Raw genomic sequence first — 21,786 nt, forward strand, 5'->3', positions numbered from 1 at the left:
CTTTGCTAACTCCACACCAGAATCTCAAGGAAGTCATTGTCACCTTAAGTTGCTCTACCTCTAGGACTTATTATAGAAAGAATCCATGGACATATACACTTACATACATACATACATACATATATATATATACATACAAAAGATACCAGAAGATGTGTGCTCTGGCCCCATTCCCTGCCAGCTTCCCTGGCATATTCTTAATCTAGCCTAGGGAAATGAGATCCCTCTTATACCATATCTCTGAAGGTCAGCTCTATGTAGACCAATCACTTGATTCCAGATGATCCAGAGTGCTTAAGAAGAGTAAGGCTTTATGATGAGGTGGGCAAAGAGAGATTGGGCACCTAGGCCTAGGCAACTACCTGCATGGGCATGTCTTGCATTCAAGTCCCTAGAAGGCAGGTTCTGGTTGGTCCTGGTGTCTTCAATAAGTCCTTCTACCACTTCCAAAGATGGAAAGAAAGAGCTAAGACTAAAGCGTCCACATGGGAAAACCAAAGGATTCATAGGGTCTAATGGGGTCTCGCTCAGTCCAGTCTGTGATTCTCTGCATCTGATTGGTTTTCCTTCGCTGAGGTCACAGACACTGAGCTTACTGAAGCCATCCACTCTGCAAGCATGGAAGATTCCAGGAAAGGGCAGAAAAGGGGTGCTGAGGAGGGGGCATATCTGGAGTAAAGCTAGTCTGCACCAGGAGAGAATAGACCAAAACTAAAGAAGCTTTTTTGGATTACCACAAGGTAAAATTTACAAGACTTGGTGACTTGTTGTGTATAGGGGAAGAAGGAAAGGGAAAAATCACTCTGAGGTTATAAACCTGTTTAATTTGGGGAGGGGTGTTGACATAGAAAGAAGGGAATGTGGTAACCTGGAAAAAAATAAGAAAGTTAGGAGAAGGGGTGAGTTTAAAGGAAAAGATAATAATAGTTCTATTTTGGACATGCCAGGTTTTAGATGTTTATGGGACATCCCCAAAATGCCCATCAGTCGGCTGTAGATGCAGTATGAGAGTCCAGGAAAGATATTAGGACTAGACATACATCTTCCTAGAAGAGATCATTGAACCTATAAGGGCTGATGAGACCACTGAGAGAAGGTGGAGAGAAAAAGGAGGAGCAGGAGAGAGCCCTGGGGCACATTCTCAGTCAGAAGACAAAAGATGAATAAAGAAACAGCAAATGAGATTGAAAATGATCAGACAGGTAGGAAGAGGGGAGGGGAAGGATGGTATCCAGGAGGAGGAGGAGATGCTTAGAGATCCCAAAAGCTGAAGGGTGAATGAGCATTGTGAGAAGGCTATTGGATAATACTAATAACATTAGGAAGCATTTATATAGCACTTCAAGACTTAGAAAGCACTTTATAAGTACAGTATTGTCTCATATTATTTTACCTGTACCCTGGGAGGTAGGTGCTAAACAAGCACTTGAGGCTGAGAGAGATTAAGTGACTTGCCCAGAGCCATGAAGCCAGTGTCTGAATGCAGGATTTGAATTCAGGTCTTTACCACCTAGCTGCCTCCTAAGAATGGGCTGAGATGAAGAGGAAGGAGAGTGTTAGAAAAGGTTAACCCCGGGAATGGAGTCTCACCTCAATAGATAGTGAATTTTAGCCCCAGAGGGCAGAACCAGTAGCAATGAGTGAAACCAACAAAGACATAGGTTGAAACTTGATGCCAAGAAACACTTCCTAACAGTGGGGGCAATCCCCAAGTGCATTGGGCTGCCCTGAGAAGTAGTGAGCTCCCCCTCACTGGGCAGGGGTGTCTTCAAGCTGAGGTTGAATGACTACTTGCTGGCATAATGTACTAGGGATTCTTATTCAGTTACAGGCTGGATAAGATGGCATCCTTGGGTGCCATCTTGTCCCTTCCAACTCAAAATTCTGTGGTTCTGAGTAACAGGGAGAAGCAGAGCAGGAGATGGGAGTTTTCCTGCAGTGAAGTTTGGGAAGTTGGCTAATTAGGGCCCCACTTTCGCAGGGCCCATAATAATGAACTGTGGTATTAGTACCAAGAGGGGCAAAGCATTAGCTCTGGCTTGTCACACTGAACCCTGGCGCAGTGGGGTGGAGAGAGCAAAGACTGGTGTATAATGAGTGACAGACATTTCAGGCACCAAGGCAGGTGGGTCGGAGAAATAGTACAGAGAGAGTGGCATTTCAATGCCAGTTCAGACCACCCTCCTCCAGCCTATGAAAACCTTTGCAGATTTCACCCCTTACTTCCTGACAGCCTTCACATGGGCACACTGCATAGAGTTAGAAGACCTGTATTCTAATCCCACCACTTCTTCCTTATGCCATCAGGTGCCCTTGGCCCAGTTAGTTTCTCTCTCTGAACCCAGTTCTGAACCTCCATGAAATGAGGGCTTTGCAAATGATGCTTAATTAAATGACCCCTAAAATCACTTCCAATTCTAACGTTGTTTAAATTCAACCTAGCTCACAGTGTCATTGTGACCTTTCAGTCATAATGGCACCCTCTTTCTCCCATAGGCCCTTAGACATTTCCAGTAGTTTCCTCCTTCTCTAACTTCTCCCCAGTCTAATGCACCCTGCTACCAGACATGCCATGGAGGCTAACAAGTAGGAAAGCCAAACAGGTAGTAAACAACACAAGCCAAATCTGAACCCAGCTCTTCTAACTCCAAAGCCAGTCATGGCAAAATAAAGATGGTGACCATCATGACGCATTCAGCAAAGTAGAACCATGGTCCTGCTTTTGTAAGCATATGAGGCCTTAGATTCTTTCCATAGCCCTTCCCAAATCATTCGGCAGGCATAGAAAAGATCTGACTTCAAATCCAGCTTCAGACATCCAAGAGCTATGTGATCCAAATGGGGATCCTAAGGGAGGATAACAGCACCTCCCTCACCAGGCTGCTGTGAGAATGAGAGGAGGAAATATTTATAAAGCACTGTATAGATGTTAGTTACTACTATTGTTTCCATTATTGATAGCTTTTCAACACTGAACAGAAAAAGGAAAATGATGCTAACCTAAGAATGCAATTTAAATACTTGGGAGGATAGGGAAGTTGTTCAGGTGGATCTGTTCTTCCCTTCGACAGACCTTGGCACGTGCATGGACTAGCCAGATGGTTGGTCTCCCTTCCTCAGGTCTCTCCCCTCTCTATCCATTCTCCACTCAGCTGCCAAATTCATCTTCCTGGGATGCATGTCTGATTCTGTCACCTCCTACTCAGTAAATTGCAGTAGCTCCCTATTGCCTCCAGGATCAAATATAAAAACCCTTCCAAGCTGGCCTCTTCCCACCTTTCCAATCTTCTCATACTTTAGCACCCTTCACTCATTCTGCCCCCAGCCCCCAAGACTCTTCTATCAGCTTCCATCCAGCCCTATTGGCCTCCTTGCTTCTCATACTCATTGCTCCATCTCTGGACCCCATCTCTGAGTCTTTTCTCTGGCTGTCCTCCATGCTTGGAAAGCTTTTCCTCCTTACCTCTGTCTCCTCACTTCCCCAGCTTCCTCCAAGACTGCTCAAATCCCACCTTCTGCAAAAGACCTTTCCTGGGTCTCCCCAATGCTAGTGCCTTCCCTTTGAAATTTCTTTCCACTTACCCTATCTATATTTTGTCTGTACATAGTTACATGTTGTCTCTTGCATTAGAATGTGAGCTCCTTGAGAGTCGATTGTGTTTTTACCTTTCTTAGTACTGTTCCTAGAATGTAGTAGGTGCTTGATAAATGCTTTGATCAATAACTTGATCAATGGATGGGGAAACTAAGACCCAGAAAAGCATAGGGACTGACCTCAAGTCTACATAGCAAGTTAGTGGCCCAGTTGTAAGTAGATCCAGATGTCCTGGTTCCCAGGGATGGATGGCATGTCTGTCCCCCTCCTTCTGCTTTCTGGTGACAGCTGGAACAGGCTTCCCGCCCCAAACCAACCTTGTAATTCCTCCAAACCTTCTGACCTCACTTGTTTTGATTTCCATCAAGGTGATGTGAGCTTGTTAGGTTTCCAGGTTGCATGAAACATCTCTGTGCAAACCATCCTGTTTGGGGAAGTGAGATGGGGTGTTGGCTTAGAACAAACTCTACGCATTATATAAGAGCCCAGAATAGAAGGTGGTCAAGCCCTCTGTGAGATCCTGCAGGTAAGAATATCATTCTAAAAAGATTTATTGATCAGTTTACCTATGTGCTTATTTCTTTGCAGGTTTAATTCACTGCACGGGACCTTGGGCAAGTTGATTCCCTGCCCTGGGAATTTCCTGATCTATAGAACAGAGAACATGCAAAGCCATCACTAGGAATCCTGGCACCCAGGGCAAATCCATGCCCTGGGTGGTTGTTTGGAGGAAGGGAAAATAGATTATGACATCAGGGAGTACTTCTAAGCCATGTAGCTGTTATCCCTTTCCCTTTCCTAGACCAGCTAAATCTCTGTGCCTGGAGGTCCCAGGGTAAAGCCTCTCTCTGGTAAGAATATACCAAATGACCCTTCCTCCTGGTTAGAAAGTAGTCTAGGGTACCCCAGACCCACCTGCCATCCAGGAATTGCACTGCTTCACCATCCAAGGTTTTATTTGGCAAGGCAGAGCAATAACCCTTTAGCAACCCCCAACACACTCCTGCTTCACGTCCTGGGCCACCAGGGTCCAGAGTCTCACTCTCCTCCCTGGTCTGCCCCTAGTCAGAAGACTCTGATGGAAAGGGAAGGGGTTTGGCATAGGGGCTGCCCTGCTTTAGTAAAAACAGGCTCTGACTGGGGGCAATCGCTCCACTTGCTCCTCTGACATTCTATAAATCTCTGAATCCTTTCCAGCTCAAAAGATCTTTCTCTGATTATAAGGCCATTAACATCAATACTGATCATCTCCTGGGAGTCAGCCTTGTCTCCTCAAGTGGGCCAGAAGTTCTCTGAAAAAGAGTTTCTGCTTCTTCTCTTACATGCCCTCCCTTTCTTTAAATTACCCAGCATTTATTAAGCCCAGGTGCTGGGCTAAGGACTGAGGATACAAGCCCAAAAAATTGAAACCATTCCTACTTCTAATTAGCTTACACATGCAAAGGGTTTTATAAACTTTAAAGCGCTCTAGAATGAAAACAGCATTGTTACTATGGTATGCTTAGTATTACATTTAGTACATATATGATTATTACTATTGACAATAATAAAAATATCTTCATACTCCCCAATAGGATCTGGGAACATAGAAGGCTCACAGCACATACTGAGTAAAAAGAGGCAGCAAGGTGGTGCCAGAGTGTACAGAACATTGGGCCTGAAGTCAGGAAGACCTGAGTTTAAATGTGACCTCAGACACTTACTAGCCATGTGACCCTGGGCAAGTCACTTAACCCTATTTGCCTCAGTTTCCTCATCCGTAACATGGGGATAATAATAGTACCTACTGCCCAGGTTTGTTGTAAAGATCAGATGGGATAAACTGTAAAGCACTTAGTACGATATTGGCACATAGTAAATGCTATGTAAATATTAGCTGTAATTTTTGTTAATTATTAAAGATTCGAAGATGAGATCATAAGATAAATTACTGTGTAAGACAGGAAAAAAGAAAAAATAAATTTCTCCTCTAGCTTCAATATCAGCCATATTATAGTCCAGTGGAAGAAGCACTAGCATTAGATCAAGGAGACTTGGATTCAAATTCCACCTCAGAGGTTGCCAGTATAACAGCCTTGCTAGAAATACTTTGGTACATTTATTTAGACAATTAACTTTCCTGGGCATTAGCTTCTTCATTTGCAAAATGAAGGACAGAGGGGAAAAATGAGGAGGGGAAAGAACACCAGACTTGGCCACCTTTGAGGTCCCTTCTAACTTTTTAAATCCATCATTCGTTGCAAATCTCTCCAAGAACACAGGTTATCAGTAGAGCTAAAAGAAACCAGGCAGAAACTAGCCTAAGAATACAGAAGGGCAGAGGGCAGAAGGAAGACACACGAGGGAATGAGAGTGCCAGGTGCCTTGGGCCAGGCCCCCTGCCCACTGAGCACAGTCATCTAGGGGAACATAGTGAGTCTCAGGAAAGAGATATTCTCTCCCTGCCTTTCTCTATCCAGGACCTGGCTGCTCCCTGTGCCATCGGAGAAGATGTTTCCCAAGGCAGCCCTCTGCAGCCTATTCCTCCTCAGTGTGCTCTGGATTGATGTGGCCTTGGGGGGCTCCAGCTTCCTAAGCCCTGAACACCCAAAAACCCAGGCCAGTATCCATCCTCCTCCTTTCACCCACAAAGGGCTGTTGTCTCGGTTCTGGATTCTAGTCTCAGCCCTGCTATTGTAATTGTGTGACTGTGCTCAAGACATGTAACGTCTCTGGGCTCTTCTCAAATTTCTCTCGAACCCCTTACTCCACTCCACCTACAAAGAAACATGATGGAGAGAGTTTAGAGGGGCTCACTCCCTGAAGGAAACATTCTCTGTCTTTCCAACAGCGGAAGGAATCCAAAAAGCCTGCCAAACTTCAACCCCGTGACGTGGAAGACACTCTCAGCCAGCCAGAAGGAGTAGAGAAAGGTTTGGAAATCCAGGTTGGTGCTTCCACAGTGTCTGATGGGGTAATAGGGTATTGGGAAAGGCAGAAACTGGTTAGGAAAAAAAGGTATCTCATCCATCATTCAGTAACCAGGCACTGTTAGGGATGTATAAAATTGCATGACCCAGTTCTTGCTCTCAAGAATCTTACAGTTTATACTTAGGGGGCCCATTGGAATGGGACTAGGTTGAAGGGATGGTATCGTATAGTCAAATTGTGAATCAAGAGACCTGGCTCTTCCACTTGGTTTCCCCAACTCCTGACACTTCAAAATGAACCTTAATCCACATGAACAAACATGTGTAACACACAAGATAAGAAAGGGTGAATTTATAGTATACACATTTCTAGTATAATTATTTTTTTCAGTTATGTAGGTCCCTGTCACCAGACTACAAGTCATAGTGAGTCACCCCTTGACTTAGCAGGAGAACCAGGCCTAGAACCCACATCTCCAAGTTCCTACTCTAGTGCTCTCTCTCTATCTTTCTCTAGTATAGCACAATGCTACTTATCTGGTCCCTTTCCATGGACACCAGCTAAATGCCAACTCATTTACCAGATGGGCCCATTGCATTTTTCTTTCCACTTGAAGATGGTCTATTCATCATCCATTAATCACAGTGTGGAAATATAGACTATAAATACAAGATGGCACAGTTGGAAGGCCTTAAAGGTCATCTGATCCATAAACTGCTGCCCAGAGATAGGAAGGGGCATACCCAGGGCCAGAGTCAGTGACAAGTGGAAATAGAATCTCAGTCTCCTTTATTTCTTTTTTATTCAGTTGTCTTTAATATATATATGCATATGTATTTTTTTTTCAGTTTTCAACATTCACTTCCACAAGAATTTGAATTCAAAATTTTCTCCCCATCTCTCCCCATCCTCCACCCCAGGACAGCATGCACTCCATCCACCCCTTTCTCCAGTCTGTCCTTGCTTCTATTAACCCCTCTTCTTCCATCCCCTTCCCCTCTATTTTCCTATAGGGCAAAATAGATTTCTATACCCCACTGCCTGTATATCTTATTTTCCAGTTGCATGCTAAAACAATCTTTAACATTCGTTATTAAAGCTTTGAGTTCCATATTCTCTCCTTTCCTCCCTCCCCACCCACCCTCTTTGAGAAAACAAGCAATTCAATATAGGTCATACATGTGTGACAATGCAAAACACTTCCATAATAGTTATGTTGCAAATGACTAACCACATTTCCCTCTGTCCTATCCTGCCCTCCATTTATTCCATTCTCTCCCTTGACCTGTCCTCCCGCAATAGTGTTTGCTTCTGATTATCTCTTTCCCCAATTTGCTGTCCCTTCTATTATCTTCCCTCTCCTATCCCCTTTCCCCTTGCCTTCCTGCAGAATAAAACATATTTCTGTATCCCATTGAGTGGGTGTTATTCCCTCCTTAAGCTAAATCCCATGAGAGTAAGGCTCACTTATTTTCTTTCATCTCCCCCCTCTTCCCCTCCATTGTAAAAACTCTTTCTTCTTCTTTTATGTGAGATGATTTGCTACATTCTACTTCTCCCTTTCACTTACTCCTAGTATATTCCACTCAATAGTAAATTTTTTTTTTAGGTATTTTCCCTTCATATTCAGCTCACTTTGTGACCTCTATGTATATTTACATATACACATACACCCATGTACACATACATACCTACATATATATATAATATACACATATCCATATCCATACTTACCTACACACATACATACACACGCATATACATACATATTCCCTCTAACTACCCTAATACTGAAAAGGATCTCATGAGTTACAAATAACATCTTTCCATGTAGGAATGCAGTTGCTTTTTGCAAACCAATTGAAGATCAAACAAATGAAATTGCTTGACCTAGATGACTAGAAGGGATATCACGACCTTGTCCAATTCTTTACTCCTAGCCAAGGACAGAAAGTAGTTTATCACAATTCAGATCTGCGTTCTAGGCCTGGCTGTACCATCATTGGTACAACCTTGAGCAGGTCACTCCACTTTTTCTGTTGCCTCAAGGTGAGTGGTTGAGTCAGATAATCTGCTGAGGTCCTTTCCAGATAGCTCTAAAGTACTTTAATTCAAGTCAGGAAATATTGATTAAACACCTGCTATGATATTCACTGATAATACAAAGACCAAAAAAAAATGAATTAGCTCATGCCTTCAAAAAGCTTACATGCTACTAGAGGATAGGTTTTAGAGGTGGGACATCTATCTATACATATAAGCATGGTACAAGGAAACTTGGGAGACAGAAAATTAACACCTAGAGAGTTCAAGCAAGGCTCCAAAGAGGATGTATCTGAACTCAGGCTTTAAGAAAGCAAAGTGTCTAACAGATAAAAATGAAGAGGGGGTATATATAGTCCATGTCCAAGAGATTCACACATGGGCAGGGGTTCAGGAAACAGCTGGCCAGTTGACTTGAACATAGAATTTGAAAAGAAAAGTAGTTTGCAATCAGTCTGGCAAAGTAGATAAGAACCAGTATGTGAAGGATGGTATTATAAATGCCAGGGTTAGGAGTTGGGATTTTATCCTGAAGACAATGAGGAGCCCTGGGAGTTTTTTCAGGTGGGCATGACACGACTAGACTCTTTAACTAAGGAAGCCATGTGTAAAGGATGGATTAGTCAGGGGAGAAACTGGACACTGGGATGCCAATTATGAGGCTATTACAAAGAGGGCCTGAATCAGTGGTGGCTGTGTAAGTGGAGACTTTCCAGATGTTAACAGATGGAAAGACATCTAAGGCTTGGCACCTGATAAGTTATGGAGAGTGAGGGAGAAGGAAAAGTAAAGAACAACTCCAAAGAAATACAATTTAAAAAAAAAAAAACAACTCCAAGGTTATAAAGCTGAGGAACTATGCAGAGTAATAGTTTTCATAGAAATAGGGAAGTTTGGAAGAAGGGACAGCTTTAGGGGAGAAGATAGTAAATTCAACTTTATACATACTGAGTTTGAGATTCTAGGGGACCTCCAGGTGTTCCAATCCAGCAGGCACTAATAGAGTTATAGGAGAGATATTAGGGCTCACTAGACACATCACTTTGGGAATCATCTCTATAGGGATGATATTTAAAGTTGTGGGAGATGAGCTCACCACGGGGGAGAGAGTAGAAAGACAAAAGAAGACTGAGGAAGCATATGAGGGGTTGCCATGATGACTGAGCAAAGGAAACTGAGAAGCAGCAGCCAAGACAAGTAGAAGGAAAAGCAAGAGAGGGGAATGTCACAAAAGCTGAGGGAGGATCCAGGAGGAACAGATGGTCAATGGGATAACAAGCTACAGAGAGATCAAGGAGGAGAAGGATTAAAAACAGGCCGCTAGATTTTTGTGGTGAAGAGATTTTAGAGAGAAATTTCAGGAGAGTGACAGGGTGGAAAGTTAGATTGTGAAGGATGGAGAAATTAGTGGGTGGTGACAAAGCAAAGCTAGCCAGTGATCTCCTTGTCTCCATTAGAAATTCTTTCCAGTAGTTTGGGAGTAAGAACAAGGAGATACGAGATGATTGCTTGAGAAGATGGCTGGCTGGCAGGGTCAAGTGAAGATTTTTCAGAATGCCATGTACTGCAACATGTTTGGAGGCAGGAGGAAGAGGGTAAAGAAGGGTAAAGAGAATGAATAATGCAGCAAGCCTCTGAAGGAGATTGGAGGGGATAGAATTGAGAGCATAGGTTTGCCAAAGCATGGCTTTGGCAAACAAAAGGATCAACTCTTCCTCAGAAAAAGGAGCAAAGGATGAAAGGATGAATGCAGTTATAGAGGAGTTTTGATGAGTGGAGTAGGGGGAGCTGAGGAAGCTTACAAAAGATAGCCTCGATTTTTCTCATTCAAATAGGAAGTGAGCAAATCAGGGAGAGTGTTGGGTGCCACTAGGACCTAGAGGGAAGGTTTGGGGTAGAGAGGAATGGGATAGAGAAGCTATCAAGGGAGAATGCACATTTTGCTATGTATCAATGAGGGCCCCATTGAGATGACATAAAATTAATTTATAGTTGACCCAGATAACACAATGATGTGACTTTTTACTCCACCAGCTTCTAGCCTCTCAGGAGGATAAACAGAGAAAGCAAATGGTGGAGATGATCAAAGGTTGATCAGTTGTGAATAGTAGTTGGAAAAGAAAGCAAAAATAGTTGGTTAACTATAAATAAGGTCAAAACTACTTAGGAAGGAAAATAGGATCAAAGGAGAGGTGGTGGATTTGGTGATGAACTAGACAGGCTGGAGGGTGCAGAAATGATCAACCTCAGATTTAGAAGAGACTCAGAGGAAGAAATGGAAGGACAAGAGATTAGAATGAGAGAAAACTTCAGAATTTAAAAATGAGGGTCGCCCATTTTGGGATGGTGGTAAAATCTAAGGTTTGATCACTCCTGTGGATGACTAAGAGTAAGGCTTCAGGTGATAGGAATTGAGAAAGTTATTAACTCAGAGACCAGGCTGGTTGAGGCATCTCCCAAATGTACACAAGGTCCTTGGGTAAGAAGGTGAGGGTTGCTTGTGGTGAAAGTAAAGGAGTTGAAGTAAAACTGATGCAGATACTGACTTCCTTGAGAAGAGTAAGAATGCCCCAGATGTAAGCCAATAACAGCAAGAAAGATCTGAATGGGATACAATAAACAGATGAAGTAAAGCTCATAGGAAGACAGGTCAAGAGTTGAGGATCTCAAGGAGCACTGGAGGAATAAGGAGCATGCCAACTACCCCTTGGGAGACATGAAAGAAGGACCAACTAGTGTGGTATGGGGTAGCCACAGACACATGGTCTTCAGAAGGGAACCTCTGGTTTCTATGAATGCAAGACAGAAAATGAAAAGAAGACATCAAGGATGAAAGGAAGTTTTTTCAGGTTTGGGTGTGGGGGTAGAGGGTACAATGGAAATGGAGGAAAGGAATTGGTATAGGATTGAAGTAGGTACAAGAGTAGAAAAGAATTCAGCAGAGAAAGGGGATTTTTGTGATTTTGAATCAGAGATTAGAGGAGCAAGAGGTACAAATTTGCTAGCCTAGAGAAATACCATTTTGTTTGGACTTCTAACTTCCTCTGATAAAGGTAGGATAGCGGATGTGGATCTTCCCCTTCCAAACATCAAGAAACTGGTATTGAAGACAGTAGGGAATTTGGATGGAGATCTAGACCCCTGGAATCAAACCAGCTCCTCTGTGGCACACCAGCTCAGTAATTACATCCCAAGACAGCAGACAATGAACATCCAAGAGATAGCAAATCAATGGAACATGAAGCATTTGGTGTAGACTTGGTATCCAAGACCCCAGGCCTTTGGGCATTCAGTATAAGGCACCTCCACTCCTGCCCTATACCATATTTGATTGAGGAGGTCATGATCAGAACTCTTAGACTAACAAGCCTAGAATTCTGTGATAAAACTACAAGTAGATTTTCCTCCCTCCTTTTTAAAGAAAAGGCTACACAAGGTGCTTTAAACTCTAATTCATCTTCTGACATTGCTGGCAAGGAGAAAAGATGGTGCACTATTTTTTCCCATTGTAGAAATGAAAAAACTGAGTCACAGAGTCAATGACTTGACTAATTTCATTAGTAACAAAGTCAGATTCCCTGTTCAGTGTTTTGGATCTCAGGATCCTCATTAGCCTAAAGGGACACCAAAGAGGTTAAGTAAACCTGTTAACTATCAGAAGCAATTTGGGTCAGGATAGAAGAAAAGAGGAAGAGAAAAAGGGAGGAAGGAATAAAAAATAAGCAAAGAGGAAATGTTAAGAAAAGGTATCAAAGACCACATACACACCCCCAAGACTAGCCAGAACTACTGTGAGATTTTAAAAGCACTAAGTAAGATTTACTGCTTAAAAACATATCTCCCACCTCTAGTCAAAGTGAAATTCCACCATCAGATTTATTCCTTTAGGTTTTGAAGATTTCTTTATCTTCCAGAGTCAGCTAAGACAATTTAAATGGCCCTCAGTACGGGGTGAGGGGCTGAGGAAGGAGGAGAGTAGACAACCTAAACCATTATTAGCTAACTTCTTGATTTTGAAAGCAAGTCTGGGGAATAAGTCTTAGGGTAGGCTCCTAGGGACAAAAGAAAGGAGGATAGTTTAGATGTTTGAGCCCAAAGAACACTCTGACCAAGGACTAGATCAAAAATTTTCAGCATCAACTACCAGTTTTAGTCAGTGGCTCCTGTGTCCTGGGGTATCTACATTCCCTTCTCCAATGAGTGTGGTCTTGGAAAGTATCTGGCTTTGAAGAGTATTTCTATGCTGAAATCCTCCTAAAGGAAAATAGTCAACCAACAAGGAAATTCTCATTTGTCTCTAATCCCAGTTTTTGTTTTTGTTTGGGCTTTTTTTGGGGGGGGTGCCTCCTTTCTTTAGTTCAATGCTCCCTTTGACATTGGGATTAAAGTGGCAGAAGCTCAATATCAGCAGTATGGTCGTGCCCTGGAAAAGGTCCTACAGGAAATTCTCTTGGAAAAGAATCAAGGTAATTTCTTAAACATAGGATAATAACAAAAATAATGCTAATGACAAGGAGCATTTATTTAGGCTTTCAGGTTTACAAAACATCTTACATATATGATCTCATTTGAACACAAGGTTTAGAGCTGGAAAGAATCTTTGAGATTCTCTAATTCAAGTTCCTCAGGTCAGGATATCTGGGAAAATAACTGAAGCCCTTGGTCATTCATTTAAACATCCAAATATTTATTTTCTAAGTTCTTCCTGGGTACAAAACTTTGTGCTAGCCTCAAGGCATGATAGAAGGCTTAGGGAAGACATCTCTCTCTCTGTCATGAAGCTTATAGGCCAGTAGGGAGGATAAGACAAACATAGATATGGAAAAAAGAGAAAGAAAGGGTCTGACCAATAAGGAGCCCTCTTCTGGAAGTTCATGATGGTGAAATGGAGGGGATCAACCCTCCACTTAAGAGCATGCACAGAAATTCTTTGACAGTTGAGCCTCAATGGCCAGATCCCCACTACACAGAAAACTACAACACACACAAACGCATTAGAGAGGTACAAAGTCTGCACAGGAGAAAATCATCATTGATTAGAGAAAATTTCCTGAAAGAGATGGCATATGAGTTGGTTGGGCTTTAAAAAAGAGCTGGGAATTTGACAAATTGGGGCTGGAAGGGTACTCAGCATAGGAAAAGCAAAGCAGGGGAATAAGAGAATGTCTAAGGTGTGCTGGGGTAAGTAAGTAGTCCAGTGTAACTAGAGTAGAATGCAAGGCTGAGAAAGAAGGGATACACAAGTCTATGCAATGCTCAAATGCCTGACAGGAATCTGACTTTGTGCCTGTATTTCCCACTGTCCACTGAGACAAAGGTCTTGTAGAGAAAACCATCTCTCATTCAAGGTAGTCAAGCCTACCTTAAAGATCAAATGAGATTACTCGTGCAAAACACTTTTTGCAAACCTTTAAATGCTCATTATTAAGCTTCCTCTGGTAGGGTTCTCATTTTAAGAACAATTTGAGCCAGGTGTAGCCCTTACTGTGAAGTGGGTCATTTCTACTTTGGAGATCCATGTTTCCCATTTCCCAATTCCTCTGGCCTCATCATTTCAGCACCTCAGCCAGGTCTGGTCTGAAATACCTCAAGCTTTTTATCAGTAAAGGGTACCTATCCGATACTTTTGGAGAAAATCCCCTCTAGATGTCTATGTGACCAGTGGTAAAAAAATTCTGACTTGGGACAGCTCCTACCTTGTTGCTCCCTCAAGATAAAAATACCTTCCCTAGCCCCTGGAATACCTGTTTGAGTAGCTGAAAGTGATTAGGAATCGTGGGGTTAGCCTCTCCCCACTGCCAGCAGAGGGCACTTCATCCCTCTCATTCTATCTTTATTTAGCCCCAGTCCAACTGTTTCGGTAACAATTTCTGACATGCCTTCATACTTTGCTTTCATCCTCACAACAGCCCTGTGAGACAGGAATGGGGAATATGTGATTATTATTCCCTTTACAGATGAGGAAACTGAGACAATTTAAGTCTAGCATCTCAATTATTGCTACTAAAGACTCCAACTTAACCATCCATAAGTCAGATTGAGTCCATTTCTGGGGTACTTAATAATAATAAGAGTTGATGAGACTAGCTGCTCAAGAGCTAGGGTGGAAGAGTAGATAGGGAGCTTCAGAGCCAGGAAGACCAGGGTGCAGATCCCAACTTTCACATATATTGGCAGTCTAAGGGGAAAGAGGTCACAACCTCCTAGGCTCTAGGCAGCTTTCTGACTATAAATTGTATTGGTGATTGGAAGTTTCCCCATCCTAGAGTTCATTTAACAATAAAATGGCACATCTAGTTCTTATTCTCAGAATAGTGTAAATTTATTTATATTAACACTAACAATAATAATTAGCATTTATTAAGCTATGATAATCCAAAGCCATTTAGATAATTCATCATTGGCTTTTCCTCTTCCAGCCCAATTTTGGGACATTTCGTTGGTCATTAGTACTCAGGAATGATAAAATCAGAGATCCAAGGTGACCCTGGAGGTCAACAAATCTGAACTCTTACTCACTGCAAGAATCCCCTCTATGATATATACTAGTCATCCAACCTCCTCCCCCACCCCAATGTGTCCAGTAATTACAAGCTCACTACTTTGCTAAGCAACCTGATAATGGCTGTGAAAGCTCTTTGGGCTATGTGAATGTCAAAAGTGATTTTTACTATTCCCTAGACTCCTCCACTAGATTAAACTGAGGTGCTTGCTTAGGTAGACAGAGGGTGCAATGGAGAGAAGACTGGAAGCTGGAGTCAGAAAGATCTGAGTTCAAATTTAACTTAAGACACTGTAATCCTGAATAATTTCATCTCTGTTTCCTCATCCATAGGAAGGGTTGTTTTAAAGATAAAATAAAATCATTCATATAGAACTTCTTCAACCTTAAAGCTTTCAATAAATGCTAGGGATTCACTCAATGGGCATTTACTGATGGGTCAGCTGACTCCAAGCATTAGTAAAATTAGCCTTCTCCAATCAAGGCAGCCAGGTGGTAAAGTAAATAAGAATGTTGGGACTCAAGATTCAAATTCCACTTCAAACACTTACTAGTTGCGTAACTCTAGGAAAATCATCGAAGCTCCCCTAACCTTCATTTCCTCATATGGAAATAACAGTTATCTTTCTCCAGGGTTGTTGTGAGGATCAAATGAGATAATGTGGAAGGTGCTTTCCCAACCCTACAGTACTCTATAAATGCTAGTTATTGCATAGGATGGAAATGGCACCAGCAAGCAGAATTACACATGGGAATTTTTATTTGATGTAACCTACTTTCTCTTTCATTTTCAGGAAACATAGGAGAAAACTGACGCACTAGAGAGATAAGCCCACACATTTTTCTAACCAATATGCATCATCCCATGTCTTGCATTCAGATTTGCTTCCTTGACAGCTTCACCTATCTGTGTATTAACTATATACTGAGGAGAGAAATAAAATTGCCATTATAGCATGAGACCTCAAAAGGAGAACTTATTTTATCCCAGACAAGTATTATGTAACATTTGTAGGAAAGAATTTGAACATTGGCCAATAGCATCAGGAAGACACGTTCCATGGTGAGGGAAAGGTGCCCATTCAGTGAAAATCAGATAAAATCCAAATTCTTTAAAGTTGACAAATTGTAAGATAGGTTTTCATACCAAAATGAGTGTGCATTTTATTCCTTCCTTTAGTGGAATGAATAAAATGCACACTCATTTTGGTATGAAAACCTATCTTATAATACAGGAAGGTGGGGGACAAGGGGATAAACAGGGTGGGGGGGGACGGTGGAAGGGAGGGCATGGGGAGGAGGGTACAATTTGAGGTCGACACTCACAGGGAGGGACAGGATCAAAAGAGAGAATAGAAGTAATTGGAAGCAGGATAGGATGGAGGGAAATATAGTTAGTCTTATACAACACGACTATTATGGAAGTCATTTGCAAAACTACACAGATTTGGCCTATATTGAATTGCTTGCCTTCCAAAGGGAGGGGGTGGGGAGGGAGGGAGGAAAAGAAGTTGGAACTCAAAGTTTTAGGAATAACTGTCAAATACTGTTCTTGCCGCTAGGAAATAAGAAATACAGGTAAAGGGGTATAGAAAGTTATTTGGCCCAACAGGACAGAGGAGAGGATGGAGACAAGGGCAGAGAGGAATGATGGAGGAGAGAGTGGAGTGGTGATGGGGGCAATTGGAATGCGTGGTGTTTTGGGGTGGGGGGAGGGGACAAGGGGGGAGAAAATTTGGAGCCCAAAATTCTGTGAAAACGAATGTTAAAAGTGAAATAAATAAATAAATTTAAAATTTAAAAAAAAAAAGAATCTAAAAAAAATAAATAAATAAAGTTGACAAATTAAGAGCCAACTCTTCAGAGGGTGAGGAGTCTTTTCACAAAGGATCCCTTCTGGGTGGGGTTCTTTTAAATATTAGAACTCTTCAAAGTGCAGAGAAGGATTTGTTTCTAGATTATTCACTAGAGGATGAGCCACAGCTGAAAGCCTTTTTAATATCACAGCCCACCAGACCACAATGGACGACTATAAATTTCTCTGAAATAATATGGAAGTGAATGAGAAAAGAAGAACCGATCTACCCTAGCTCACTGTACTTTCCTATTCCCTGTTTTGGCAAGAAATCACAACCCAAAGTGAGGCTTTTCTGATATTGAACCTGATGGCCAGTGAGCTTTGTTGTTCAATAGCCATCAATTATACCCCTAACCTCAGTGAGCCAAGCGTGTGACTGGATTTTAAGTGAACTGTAAGAGTCTATGTCCTCTCCTCCCTCCTCCCAGCTCTGTCCTACATGTTGTACAGCAAAAAGCACTGGAGACAAGAGAGACCTGGGTTTTAATCCCAGCTCGTACACTTACTAGTGGTGAGTCTCAGCCCATTATCTCACCTCTATTAGTCTCCTTTAATTTTGTCAGATGGAGATGGTGACGCAATGTGGCATAATGGGTAGAGGGAGACTTGGAGTCAAGAAGACTTAGACTGTAGTCTTCTGATAGATAAAAGCTCGGTGACCAGAGATAGCCACTTAACTGCAATGCCCCAGTCAACTCTCAAGATGATAAATTGAAGATCAGTTGTGATCTCTTTTCAATAGGAGTATAAGTGCTCCCCCCACCCCCAGCCACCGATCTACTTCCTCAGGACTCTGAGGGAAGTACTTCCTTAGCCTTTAAACACTCTATAAATAGGATCAACAACATAGTTCAGGTGGTATGATTTCCAGGAGCCCAAAACACATCTTCCCTATTCACAGGATGTTACCCATTGGACCTGTAACTTAAGGACCTCATCACTGTTAAAAAACAAAAAGGTGGTGTCCACATTTACACTTCAATGTTACTATCACAGAGGACAATAGCTTGGTGGTAGGAAGGAGCAGGCTGCAACAAATAACCAGTGAAGGGCATGGAACAGGAACCCAAAGACTCAACAAGAGGAAAGATGGAGCGCTCACGTTGGAATTGGTGAAGGCTCCACTCATGTCTCCATTCCAGAAGGTGAAGAACTCCAGAACATGGAGTGGACTGTGTGGAACTTTTGGGAGGACATGGATCAGAGCCAGCCACAAAGAAGCACAGACATGATGGGGTTGCAATCTGACTTTAGAGGGAATGTCCAAATTGATGACATCACAGCATCTGAGTATTTGAGGTTGAATTAAGGACTGAAGGACAGATTTACATGGGATGGGGAAACAGGACAGAGGGCTGGGGCACTCAAGGTGGATCCTTTGGTCAATCACCAAAGGAGAGAGAGTTAATAATACTTGTACAGAGTACTTGTCTCTGGTGAAATAATAAAGGAGGAGGGGAAGGGCCTCAAAGACACTTAGATTTCAAAACCTTTGACCCTGATAAGTAGGACTAACTTCATACCTTCATTAATTGAATTCTATGCAACACAGAATCTCCAAATAGCATTTTGGTCTAGGGGGTATGAAAAGATTCTGCCTCTTGCGCAGGTAGACAGTTCCCACTTTGGAAAGGAGCCTAGAATGCGCCACAGGCTTTTAATAATAATAATTTAATTTATAGAGTGCTTTAAAGCTTGCAAGGTGTGTATCCACAAGAGATCATAAAAACGGGAAAGGGTCCCACATGTACAAAAGTATTTATAGCAGCTCTCTTTGTGGTGGCCAAAAACTGGAAATCAAGGGGATGCCCACCAATTGGGGAATGGCTGAATAAATTCTGGTATATGAATGCAATGGTAGTGGCATACTATTGTGCTATAAGAAACAATGAACAGGAAGACTTCAGAGGGGTCTGCAAAGACTTATATGATCTGATGCTGAGCAAAAGGAGCAGAACCAGAACTTTGTGCACAGCAATGACCACAGTGCGTGAGTTTTTTTCTGGTAGACTTGGTTCTTCATAGCAATGCAAGGACTTAAAAAAATTCCCAATGATCTTCTAAGGCAAAATGCCTTCCACATCCAGAGAAAGAACTACGGAATTCAGTCGCAGAAAGCAGCAGATCATTTGTGTGTGTGTGTATAATGTTTTGGTTTGTTTTATGGTTTCTCCCATTTATTTTAGTTCTTCTACATAGCATGACTACAGTGAAAATGTATTCAATAGGAATGTATGTATAGATCCTATACAGAATTGTATGCTGTCTTGGGGAGGGGGGGGAGCAGCTAGGGGGGAAAAAATCTCAGTTTTATGGTAGTGATTGTAGAGCACTAAAAATACATAAAATTAATGTAAAAAAAGGCAAACTACCTTATAATGTGTTTCAGATTACAAAACATACAGTTTGCAAGGTGCTTTGCAAACACTGTCTAATTTGATCTTCACCTTTCATCCCTGCAGGTGCAATTATTATCCTTATTTTATAGACAAGAAAACTCAGGTTCACAAAGATTACTTGACTAGTGCAGGGTCACACAATTAGTGTCTGAAACAGGATTTGAACTCTGGTCATCCTGACTCTGGCACAGGTCTTACCTTACATGGTACTGACCACACAAGGTGAATGAACAGGAGCTACCATGCTACGGAACAGTGGCTTCAAATCCACATTATTAGCCTCGAGGATAAGAAACTCTTTTCTAATGATATTTTCCCACATAATCACCCAGCCTGGGTGAGAGAGAGGTCATGTTCTCAGACCTTCTTTGTGTCCTGTTGTCTTCTGTTGCAGCTTAGCAATTGATCAATACCTGGCTTCCTGCTCTCAGTAAAAATAAAAAAATTTTAATCTATTTCATTCTAGTTATGTGGAAGATGAACTATCAAGTACCCTCTCTCAAAGGTACTTGCATTTTAAGTCTTACCATTGTGGAATGATGTTGATCCCTTTGAAAGAATTTAATAGATCCTAAAAAAGATGGAATTGGAAGATAAGTAAAGAAGGCCCTTCCTTGTTACTGGGGGGGGAAGGGGCAGTCAATCATTCTACCTATGCTTAAGGACATCTCTTCACTCAGCACCAATTTGGAAGTACCCAATCATATACTTATCCTGCGCCCTAACTGTCTGCTTTGTTGGGACCTGAGTGAACAATTAGCCCAAAAGTGGTGCTGAGAACCTGATTCGGTTAGGGAACAGGGGATATCTAGGACAATGGCAAAAATCGCTGGGTCTAGGGCCATCTCTGCTTCGTGCTCATCATCTCACACCAAACAAGCCCTTTCCCTTCTCTAGACCCAAGTTCTGCCATCTATAAAACAAGAGGCTAAGATCTGATGCCTTCTAAGGTCTTGTTCAGCTCTAAATCCTATGGCTGTCTAATCAATTACATAACAAAAGCCTCATACCATAAGTTGTTTTTATGACTGAAGACACACAGATTTACCAGAATAGGAGCAAAACCACACTCCAAGGCAGCAACAAAACTGTTAAGTAACGATTGGAGGCAGTTTGCTACAACAGAAAGCACTATAGACTCAGGAATCAGAATATCCTGGGCTTATGCCCCAATTTTGCCAGCAAGCAAGCAAGCTAAGCAGCTCAATTTCCTTTCTTTGCACTGACCACCCCAACAGCACTTGCCAAGCTTAGGGCAATGAGGATGACTGCAGCCCTTGCAGAGATGAGTCCTTGATATTCCCCAAAGCACTGCCCCAATTCTCTCACAATTATAACGCCGTCTCTGGGAAAGAATGACTATAAGAAGTCAATAATTCAAATCATTTTTTTAAAATGTCCTTCCCATACTTTCCAGGAGGCATCAGCAGGTCTACAAATACTTTTGTCAAGGATGTTTTCCACCAGCATCAAGCCCAGTAGAAAAGAGGGCACCCCCAGGTGAAAATGGGAGCTATGTTTTGTCCATTTTTTTTCCCTTACATTATATCAGATAGATGTGAATCTGTCCAACTTGGACAGATGTTCAGGGAAGATTATTTTTAATGCCTTACTAGTCTAAGATAAAGTATGGTTAATGCTTCTTTTCCTTGCTCAAGCTTAGCTAAAATCCTAATAGGATGCTTTGTGATCTTACTTCAGTAATATAAATGTGACACAAAAAGAGGCCACATGCACCTTTTCTTCCTGTGTGTGTCTGCCCTGGTAATTCACTTGACCTCAGGGCTTCAGTTTCTTCTTCAGTAAAGTGAACAACTTGGACGATTTTTCAAAGCAGGGGTTCTTAACCTGAGGTCGGTGAACTTTCTTAAAAAATATTTTTGTTAAAACAAATACATGGAAAAAAACAGTTTTTGTCACTACTTCAATATAATTACTTTCCTTTGTAATCCTATGTATATTACTTTACACAGAGATAAGAGGGCCACAGTTTCACCAGACCACCCAAGTACTAAGAACTTCTGCTCTAAAGTTTTCTTCCAGTTCTCAATTCCATGAAATTCTACATCATGCACTCCATCCTGAGGTCATAAAGCCAGGTATCATCTCTGTACATCACTTGTATCACTTACAGAGCAGTCAAAACAAACATGGAAAACAAGGAGAACAGCTCAAGGATCACTTTATTTTTCGAAAGAGTGAACCAGGAAACTTGGTGGATCTTCTGGTGGCACAGCTGAGAGGTGCCATTCCAAAAGCAGGGTTCAAAATAATGCCAGTTATCTTCAAATAACTGATTGGCAGGAAGAGGATTTGTAAAATAATAATCCTCCTTTCCTCAAAGGAGGGAAATGCATGGGATTGCCAACTTCCATTCATTTCATTGCTTTAATCCTCTCAACCAAGGCTTTTTCATTTCATTTCAGGTCTAGGCAGCAATTCACTTATAGTGCTAAATAGAAGGTGAAGCAGGAAGTTC

General features: G+C 41.9%; 1 protein-coding gene across 4 annotated transcripts; it reads left to right on the plus strand.

Moving 5' to 3' along the window:
- The first annotated feature begins 595 nt into the window (after positions 1–595).
- GHRL (ghrelin and obestatin prepropeptide) lies at positions 596–16,020 on the plus strand. Of its 4 annotated transcripts, none has more exons than XM_072598499.1 (6): positions 597–740; positions 3,964–4,121; positions 6,055–6,193; positions 6,426–6,521; positions 12,906–13,014; positions 15,845–16,020. In XM_072598499.1, the coding sequence occupies exons 3-6, from the start codon at positions 6,086–6,088 to the stop codon at positions 15,862–15,864; spliced, it is 333 nt and encodes a 110-aa protein (XP_072454600.1). In that variant the 5' UTR covers positions 597–740; positions 3,964–4,121; positions 6,055–6,085; the 3' UTR covers positions 15,865–16,020. The 4 variants fall into 4 exon arrangements, with proteins under 4 accessions (XP_072454604.1, XP_072454600.1, XP_072454601.1 ...); XM_072598500.1 differs by lacking the exon at positions 3,964–4,121 and adding an exon at positions 4,184–4,446; XM_072598502.1 differs by lacking the exon at positions 597–740 and adding an exon at positions 786–808.
- Positions 16,021–21,786: the final 5,766 nt, after the last annotated feature.

The sequence above is a fragment of the Notamacropus eugenii genome, chromosome 3 (assembly GCF_028372415.1).
Source record: "Notamacropus eugenii isolate mMacEug1 chromosome 3, mMacEug1.pri_v2, whole genome shotgun sequence".
Taxonomy (NCBI): Eukaryota; Metazoa; Chordata; class Mammalia; order Diprotodontia; family Macropodidae; genus Notamacropus; species Notamacropus eugenii.

What these genes read in the sequence shown, in the direction of transcription:
- GHRL (XM_072598503.1), top strand. Translation starts at nt 6,086, where the DNA reads ATGTTTCCCAAGGCAGCCCTCTGCAGCCTATTCCTCCTCAGTGTGCTC. An exon ending in CTGAACACCCAAAAACCCAG is followed by an intron (nt 6,194 to 6,425) that starts GCCAGTATCCAT and finishes TCTTTCCAACAG; the next exon opens with CGGAAGGAATCCAAAAAGCC. An exon ending in TCTCTTGGAAAAGAATCAAG is followed by an intron (nt 13,015 to 15,844) that starts GTAATTTCTTAA and finishes TTTCATTTTCAG; the next exon opens with GAAACATAGGAGAAAACTGA.